The sequence below is a fragment of the Arachis ipaensis genome, chromosome B05 (genome assembly GCF_000816755.2).
Source record: "Arachis ipaensis cultivar K30076 chromosome B05, Araip1.1, whole genome shotgun sequence".
In the NCBI taxonomy this organism is placed as follows: domain Eukaryota; kingdom Viridiplantae; phylum Streptophyta; class Magnoliopsida; order Fabales; family Fabaceae; genus Arachis; species Arachis ipaensis.
This window is the reverse complement of record NC_029789.2, coordinates 149,242,503-149,252,130: the sequence shown is the minus strand read 5'-3', so window position 1 is coordinate 149,252,130 and position 9,628 is coordinate 149,242,503. Positions and strand designations below refer to the sequence as shown.

Sequence of the window (9,628 nt, the reverse complement as noted above, 5' to 3'; positions counted from 1 at the left end):
CAAGTGACAAAACAACAAAAATTAATATTAATTAATAAAGTAATAAAAAAATCTAAAGATCTATGAACAAAATAATTGGTTGAAATTTAAAATTATTTTGTTACAAATTGAAATTTAAAATTATTTTGTTACATTTGGGCTTATACTTGAAATTTAAAATAATTGGGCTCATTGTTGGAGCAAACATCCTTGTTGGAGGCCCATTTGATGGGGCCTGCATGAACCCATCTTAATATATGTTTTGTGGTTTTTTTGTTTTTTAAATTTTGTTGTGGGGTTTCTCTGTGTCTTGTGTATGCATTTTACTTCCAATTATGTGCATTTTGGGTTTTATTTAAACCCAAAAAAAAAAAAAAGACTTTGTTGTTTGTGGGTTTATCTTTGTTGTCCTTTGTCTCTCTTTACTTTTTGAATAAAATATGAACCTTATTTTGTATAGCAACACACTTCTATGTAACCTTAATAAATTTGATGATGCATAACCTTTCAAGTTCTTTGTTGTCATTTTAGTATTTTTATAAGCAATATAGAATCTATATTAAAATATCAAATGTACAATGAAATGCATAGCCTATATTGAAAACAGTTTAGATCATACAAGTTCTGATACCGTGTGATGAACCATTTATTCCAAAAGATTAAACTGATGGGAAGAAACACATAAATGCCTATATTTCTAACATTTGGTGAAATTCTACAATCAACATTTACCTATAAGCTAGAATGATAATGTACAAATATCTGATACCATCAACAACAGCATCAACACATGGCAAGCAGATGATGCATCCTTCCTTCCCTCAGCACCATGAATAGACCTTATTCTATTTTCAAGAGAGTCTGAACCAATTATTTTTGGAAGCTTAGGATAAAATAACATCCTCTTCTCTGGACACAGTTCCTGCCTGTCAATCATATAAGCCATAATCAGAATAAATATCATATGCTTTTCTTGGAAGTTGAAGTTGGTCCTCAACACCGAGACATATCACAAAAAACATGCAGAGAAGAATAACCAAGAATTTAAGCAAAGCATCAAAGCAACAATTTCAATGACAGGTTGATTTATCACCTTGGAACAAAATGGGAAAAGGTAATAATGTGATCACATTTTATCTTAACCTCCTTCATCATCTCCAGTTGCTTATCATTCATGGCATCAAAATACATTGAAAGGGACATATCTCCATTTGAAAGTCCTTGTGGCCACTTACACGCATGGAAGTCTTTACATGCCTATCGAAAAGCATAATAGAAAAAGAAAAAAAAAATCATTTTAGGTACAAATTCACATCAAGATCAGTCTATTTGGCAGCATTTATGCCGAGCAAAATCAAAATCAACCATGACTTTCAGATCCATATAAAGAATGGTAAAGCAATCCGAGAGCAACATAAAGAAATAGAAACAAGATTGCTATTAGAGATGAATATTTCTATAATAATCTGTGCACATAGTATTCTGGATCTAAACAGACACAAGGTATTGTAGTTCCCTAATGGAGATCTTACAGGAAGTCTGGAACAGAAACCGAACAATGGAGTGTGTACTGTAATATCACATAATCTCAGAGGAGATCAATATAAGTTATTGCTAAGAGATAATAACATGAAGTTCTTATGCAGGCACTCCTTAATTGAAAAAATGGCTTACTAGGAGTTAAGAGAATAGCCACCATCTCCAAAGGCGGGATGTGAAATCCCGTTATGTCCTTCTCTCTGTCAAAGCTTTGCGAAAGAAGATGATTGAACATTCAAATAGACTGCCCTTAAGCAGCAAATTGGATCCAGTATATCATGGTGTGAAAGAATTAGGAGGTAACAAAATTTGGCAATATGGAAGTAATCACCTCATGGTACCAAGAGAACAAGGGAATGATTCCTAATTCACCTATAACCATTGGTTGTGTTTCAACTCCAAGTGCCTTACATGCTGCAAGCAACTTATCCAGCTTTTCAACAGAATCAACCTAATGACATATCAGTGAAAACTTTATCAGAATAAAAGGATTATATAGTACATAAAGGAGCCAAGCCAACAACATCAATGCATATATTGACAAACAATGGTTGCATATTTAAATTCTAGCAGAATTAGGTCCCCCTTTTCTCCTAATTTGAGTCACATAAAACTCCATTCTCTAGGCTATAGATTTCATAACTTCGTCAATAATAGCTTGTAAATTCTAATATTAACACATGTATTTGAGCTACACAGAACAATAACAACAACTAAGTTGTGTCTTGCTAGGTGCGATTGGCTACACGGACCAAACAACACCATAGTGTTCTGTCATAGACCATATCTATGTTCAGCGTATAATGCAATGACCTTACATATTTTTGTCCCTACGGATGGCACCAAAGGTAATGATTTCGAGGCACATAGAACACATGCTCAAATCTTTCTTTCAAGAGAGACATTGTCACAACAAACAAGTCATATGTCTCAGCAACATCACCAGCCACTTCACCCAATTCAAGTTCTCAGCATAGTCAGTGTGCAAATCAGACACAACAAACACACGCAAACCCTCACCATTCCCCAAAGGAGAAGGAAACTCTATCTGGGGCCTTGAAGTTCCACCCCGTTTCATGTGTCTCCCATAACTGCTTTTAACAGATATTTGTTTGGAGAAACAAACAGAGTGGTGAGGATGTTGATACAGTGTGAGACACGAAGGGTTAAACCTCACCACCATGAGCACACCCCAAAAAGCTGAAACCAAAAAAATCAATCTTTGATCTGCAATGATTCAAAATCACCACAAAAACATTGTCATATTAGTCAAATGGGAAAAGGGTGGTTGATAATTAGCTTCTAACAGCATAATTGGGTTCAAATTGAGTTTCATCCAAAAAAAAAAAAAAAAACGTGTTAGACGCAGAGAAAGATCTGGGGACCTTAACCCGATCAAGCAAACGAATTTGTAGAATATTCGGATTAGAAAATCGAAAAAGAACTCAACTTTATGCTAAATTGCTAACAGAACAAAGATTTACAAGTGTGTCTCGGAATGAAAAATAAAAGTTTATCAATGTGTATTAGGAGCCAAGTACCTCATTTATCCCACAAATACGCAAAGTAAGGACAAAATGGCTTCTAGATGATTGTTCATTCATCTGTGTCCTTCCCACAAACCTGAAAGAAGAGAAAGGGCACAAATATTAAGTTATAAGTAAATTGTAGAACAAGAACAAAAATGTATTACTCTCTACTCAAGAAATTTGGTTCAAGCATTATATTGGAGGATCCAACATATATAAACCAAACCAGACCTGCATTGCGCAGCTTGTTTTAGGAGCGAGGAAACCTCGTTCACGCTACAGACATCCACAATGGTTAGGTCAGGAACACTATTGTCTGTCTGGTCAATCCCACACGGCCTATTTGATAACAAATCCCTGATGGTCTCATTATATATTTCCAAGATTGATGCCTACAAATGTCAACAAAAATTTCAGCTCCCATTCATAGGTATAACCACATGAAAACCAGGACGAAGTATACTAGGTACCAACCTGCATTTTGTACTTCCAACCCTGATCTTTCAGAGATTGACTAGTCTGAAATATCTGTTCTAGAGAAGGTGGTATCAACCCTTCCAAATCTGGAGCATCAGGGCTGCCCTAATCATTGTATAAGTTTTCACCGAACCTGTTTGCCCATACGCAAAGATAGACACCTGCTATGAACAAACAGGATCTGGTAAAACATATACAATGCTGGGCACGCCAAGTTGAAAGCTTGTCATCTACAAATATCAAACCAATGGAAGCCTCCTCAATCTCTTGAATGGAAAATATATAACATTACAATTCTCTTGACCGGACAGGTGAGAAATGCATGTTGCAGCGTGGATGAGTCGACAGCAGGACAGGTGAGAAATGCGTGAGATGAGGAGACAAGAAGTAAATGGAAGTGGGTGAATGATTCATGGGTCGCTCTACTGTAAATATCAAAGTTGGGAAAGATGTAAAGAGATTGTTTTTTCTGCCTAGAGATGGGACACGTGTGCCGTTGGGTTTGCATAACGGAGGGGGCTGCGATGGTAGATATTCGGTGTAGGCTTAGATGGAGTGAGCCTAGCCGTTTTCATAAAGATAGCTTGAGCTGTTGATTCAGGTCTGGTTGGGCGTGTGGGGTTTTTGTTGGGTGTGGGCTTTGGAGAAAGCAGATTTTTGGGCAGCCTCCAACCCCCCAAAATATTATGTGTTAGTGAGTGGGGAGGGATGTATTGTTCCCACTATCCAGCATGGTCCTGGAAAATGGGGCAGCCCAAAGGAAACGGTTGGTTGTTGTGGTTCGGTTTAAGCAGGGCTAACCAGGTAATTTAAATTGAAACCGATATAGAATAAATCGTTAAGGCAATGTAACTAGGCAAGTTTTATGGTATAGATAGTAATTTAGTATTTACATGTATGGATAATTGGTGGCAAGCTGTGGTTATGACAGGTGGTATATGTACGGGACAAATTGTTCAGTATTTCAGAGAAATTGTAGGAAAAGTTTATTAGAATCACGTGAGGGGAGTCATAATTAGGTTGGATAATAGAATGTTATAATGAGTAATTAATTTTGGCTGATTAAGGGCCAAGTCTTAGCCCTTTTTTGTTTTTGGACAAAAACTTTTTTTTTGTGTCATAAGCCAAAAAATATAACATACATTAACATTAATTTTACTCAATATCCAAGAAACTCAAACATCACTCCAATTATGATTACTGACAGAAAAAATAAAAAAAGACCTCGATGCTGCTACTAACCCCTTCTAAGTTTGGGCTTTCATCCAATTAGTATAATCCATATGCAGAAAACTGATATTAAAATAAGTAATTAGTTGTTTTGTTGATTGTAAAACTCGGTCCTTATCGTTGGAATGCTGACCTCCACTGGGATTATTGCCTCTGCACCATATACCAGCTTGAAAGGAGTTTCTCCTGTAGCAGATTGTATTGTAGTATTGTAACTCCACAATATTTCTGGAATGAGGTCGGCCCACTCGCCCTTGGTCCGCCGAGCTTTTTCTTTAAATCCTGCAAGATAATTCTATTAGCTGACTCAACTTGCCTGTTGGTTTGCGGGTGCTCAACTGAGCTGAAATGGTGTGTAATTTTGAAATTTGTTAGGAAAGAAGCGAGCTTATGGTCTGTGAATTGTCTCCCGTTATCCGAGATTATCTCTCTCGGGATGCCATACCTACATATGATATTTTTCCATAGGAAAGATCTCACCTTTTCTGCCGTTATGTGTGCTAGTGGTTGTGCTTCTATCCACTTAGAGAAATAGTCTATTGCTACTAAAAGGAACTTTACCTGGCCTGGCGCTTTCGGGAAAGGTCCGAGGATGTCTAGTCCCCACCTATCGAAAGGCCAGCTTACCTCTATGGTATGTAGCTTTTCGACTGGGATTCCTGAAACGGTGGCGTGCTTTTGACAATTGTCGCATGCCTTGACTTTTGCGAACAGTCTCTTTTGATTGTTGGCCAGTAGTACCCTGTTCGTAGTATTTTGGCTGCCAGTGCTCGGCCCCCGACGTGGTTTTCGCAGACCCCTTCGTGTGTTTCTGCTGTAACTTCCTCGGCCTTATCCTTGCTGATGCATTTGAGGAGTGATTGGGAGTGTCCTCGTCTGTACAGGGTGTTTCCTACCACTGTGTAAAAGCTTGCTCTTCTTTGGAAGAGTGGGAAGTTCGGTTCCTCGTTTGGTATGGCACCTGTGTTGATGTAATTGAGAAAGGGTGTTCTCCAATCTTGTACCTGCATGATGCTTAAAACTGTATCCTGCTCGAAGCTTGGCTTATCAAGTGTTAGCTGGGACAGCGCCGGTGTGTTTTCCGTTTGCCTTGTTGTGGCTAATTTGGATAACACATCGGCTCTGGTGTTTTGTTCTCGGTTTACATGAATAATCTCAAATTTGCTGAATTTTGAGATGAGATTCTTTGTTATGAGCCAATATTTCTCCAACAAAGGATCTTTTACCTGGTACTCGCCCTTGATTTGATGCACTACTAGTGAAGAGTCACAGTAAACCGTTATCCGAGGTATCTTTAGTTGTTGGGCGAGTTTCAGTCCTGCTAGCAGAGCCTCATATTCCGCCTGGTTGTTACTTGCGTTGAAGCGAAACTGTAGTGATTGCTCGGCTATCACTTTGTCACCTTCCTTTAGCAGTATCACTATTCCGCTGCCTTCTCTGTTTGAAGCTCCATCCACATGTATGCTCCAACTAGCTTCTGTGGGTTGTGTTTCATTAGTCATCTCTGATACAAAGTCAGCAAGTACTTGTGATTTCAGGGTTTTCCTTGATTCGTACTGAATGTCGAACTCAGAGAGTTCGACGGACCATTGATTAATCGTCCCGCGAGCTCGGGTCTGGTTAATATCTATCTTAGGGGTTGGTCTGTTCGTACTATTATTGTGTGACTCTGGAAGTAGTGTCGTAATTTCCTTGCCGTGGTGATCAGTGCCAATGCCAGCTGTTCTATTTTCGGGTATCTTGTTTCTGTTGGTTGTAGTACCCTACTAATGAAGTATATTGGGTTTTGCTTTTTTCCTGTTTCAATCACTAGGACCGAGCTTATAGCATGGTTAGATACTGATAAATATAAATACAATGGCTTACCTGTTTCTGGTCTCTGGAGTATTGGGGGTGATGTTAAGAGCTGTTTGAGCTCCATAAAGGAGTTCTGGCATTCCTCCGTCCATGTGAATTTCTTACTCCTAGAGAATGTTTGAAAGAAATGATAAGATCGGTTTGCCACTAGTAGGAAACGTGACAGGGCAGCTATTCTCCCTGCTAGTTGTTGGACCTCTTTTATTGTCTTTGGGCTTGTCATGTTCAATACTGCATTATACTTTTCTGGGTTGGCTTCTATCCCTCGTGAGGTTAGCATGAATCCAAGGAATTCTCCCTCTTGAACTCCAAAGGCACATTTGTCCAGGTTGAGCCGCATGTTATAAGCTCGGACTTGGTTGAAGACTTCTACTAGGTCGTCACAATGTGATCCTTGTGCATGTATTTTTGCTACCATATCATTGACGTAAATTTTCATATTCCGACCTATTTGCTATTGGAATACTTTGTCCATTAGAGTAAGAGAGTTTTGGTTTTGGTATTAAGAGATGTATTCTTTTAATCTTTTTTATCATGGGTTTGGGCATTAATCAAAAGCTAAAGATACTGCTAGTGGAGCTCCAAAATCGTCGCGGAGAGTGTTTAATCTTATGGGTTATACATTGAACGTCTGGTGTTGCGATTGACCTACAATCAAAATTTGTTTCTAACATTTTGTTGTTGGATAGCTTACTGTGTTTGCCTTTTTATAAACTATATTGCTGATCTTTTTATTTTTTTCATGTCTTATGTCATTTCTTAAATATAGAGGATATGAGGTTGTGATTTACCTGCAACTAAAATTTCAAGTCTCTAATTCTTTGTAGGAAAAACGTTGAAGGAGAGGACTGACAAATGCTTAAAAGAAAAACAGATGCTGAAATTTGCTTCATTATGTTTCCTTATAAGAGTCTGATTAGAATTACGTTAACATAATTTTCCAAAATTAATTGGTAGTTTTCTTCTATGCTTCAACATCAATGAACTTTGTACTTTTTGTGCTAGAGTTAATTAGTAATTTTCTTCTATGCTTCAACATCAATAAACTTTGTATTTTTTGTGCTAGAGTAATATTTTTGTGATAGAGTTCTATATCTTCTATTGAATATGCCGAGTTAAAGAAGCAAAAAGTTTATGAAGCAAGACTGGAATTGATGAGGCAGAAGCTTTGGTTCCCTCACCACTCTATTTTGTCTTTCTATGATTTTTTAAAAAGCTGCCTTAATTTCTCATTATCTCATATAGTCTTTTTTAAGAGGCTTTGGCTTTTAAATTATGACAGTATAAAAATCTCATATAAGTAATTCTTTTTTTCTTTTGGTGCACCTATTTGCCTTCTTAATCTGTGATAATTTCTTAATATTTAATTTGTAGGTATTACCAAAAATATCATGGCCCAAAAGTTCACAAGCTCTTAGATCAAATAAGCTCATATTCAATTACTATTATCAAGGAGTTAGGAAAAATCATTGTTCTTAACCGATGTTGCTCATATGATATCATCGTAGATAGTCCCCCTAAATGGTTCCATCAAGAATAATTTGATGGACTAGCAGAGGAGGAGGGAAATTTTTTTTTTTTTTTCGAAAAGCTTCCAAAGATGCTATAAGTTTGTAAAAGCTATAGAAGAAAAAATCAGCACAATTATTTATTCAAAGAACTAAAAGAAAATAGTTATTTCACTAGGTATGAGCCATTGACAACTAAAATAGTTGATGGTTTATATGATTTATGCTTTAAGACATTACATTTTCTTTATTTTTGTTTTTGTTTTTGTGTGCGTGTGTGTAAGGATGTTAACATGTGCTTGAATGTTGATTTGTGTTACTTAAGCATATATGCTTAAGTAGAACAAAAATGTTGATTGTGTTGTTGTATCAATGACTGTGTTAGGTAACTATATATGTCAACTGTTGCTTATAATTAGGCTAATGAAAAAATGTGTGTAATTTTTTAAAAATACATTAGTAATTTATGTGATTAATAGTTGGAATTTATTTATGATGTGTTTTAGTAATTGTTATTGGATTATAAGTTTGAGGAAACACTTCTAATTTATTTTTCTTTCTTCTTTTTTCAGTTTTACAGCAAATAAAGAAGGAAATAAAAAGAGAGAGGAAAAATAGAAAAATCGAGAAAAAAATATGAAAAGTGAAGAATTTAAAAAATATCCTTTTTTTTTTGTTCTCTTCTATGTCATTGTGAATAAAAATGACTTTTTAGATATGTTAAAAATATATTATTCATAAAATAACATGTTTAATTAATACATGATTTAGAATTATTAGTTGTATTATTATGATCATATTTTTAAGCTCAATAAATATATTTATATAAGACAAATATATGATTATTTACTTTCTATATTTTTTTTGTCATTTATCACCTATTCCACTACTTTAAGTAGGTAATTTTAAAATTTTTACCTCATATATTTTCATACAAATCAATAATACGTAGACATCTATTATTAATAAGAAAAAGATCCTCTTCAATTTTTTTAACAATTAATAGAATACAGTGTGATCTCTTACTTTTAATTTTATGAGTGAGATCAAAAATAAATGAGAGAAAAAAAATAAGAACACGGGCTTTTTGCTAGTTATTGTTAATGAACACAATGTCACAAATTCACAATTGAGAGAAACTCGGGGCAGATCCACGGTTTGCCTCCGAAACCTGTATTCTGTGCAAGTTTTGGAAGCTCTACTGAAATATTGAGCAGTTTCTATTTGTTCCATTTTTTTCTTTTATTACTAAATGTTTGACACGCTTGAATCCCACAATCCCTAGCCACCTCCTCTGCTGTCAAAATGGGAAAACGGCGGAAGCAAAGGCAGAGGAAAACGAAAGCAGCAGTTGATAGGGACGTTATCAGCAGGCTGCCGGATGAAATCCTGTGCAACATCCTCTCATTCCTTCCAACCAGAACGTCAGTGGCCACCAGCGTCCTCTCTCGCAGGTGGCGCTACCTTTGGAAGAAAGTCCAAGCCTTGGACCTCAGCGATGATTTCTTT

At 36.3% G+C, this 9,628-nt stretch overlaps 1 protein-coding gene and 1 long non-coding RNA gene across 2 annotated transcripts; one reads left to right on the top strand and one right to left on the bottom strand.

Annotated features, from left to right (window-relative positions):
* Positions 240-4,033, bottom strand: LOC107645009. The gene is made up of 7 exons (XM_016349007.2): positions 3,522-4,033; positions 3,279-3,439; positions 3,060-3,141; positions 1,850-1,969; positions 1,676-1,729; positions 1,073-1,236; positions 240-905 (listed from the first exon to the last, which is right to left on the bottom strand). The coding sequence occupies exons 1-7, from the start codon at positions 3,525-3,527 to the stop codon at positions 719-721; spliced, it is 774 nt and encodes a 257-aa protein (XP_016204493.1). The 5' UTR covers positions 3,528-4,033; the 3' UTR covers positions 240-718.
* Positions 7,625-8,492, top strand: LOC107642247. The gene is made up of 2 exons (XR_001620652.2): positions 7,625-7,782; positions 7,986-8,492. It is a non-coding gene; the product is annotated as an uncharacterized LOC107642247 (long non-coding RNA).

Excerpts from the sequence above, each read along its gene's own strand:
- LOC107645009 (XM_016349007.2), bottom strand. Across the intron at positions 3,142-3,278 it reads AAACAAGCTGCGCAATGCAG|GTTTGTGGGAAGGACACAGA; the intron begins GTCTGGTTTGGT and ends CTCTTCTTTCAG. Across the intron at positions 906-1,072 it reads TTTTCCCATTTTGTTCCAAG|GCAGGAACTGTGTCCAGAGA; the intron begins GTGATAAATCAA and ends TATGATTGACAG.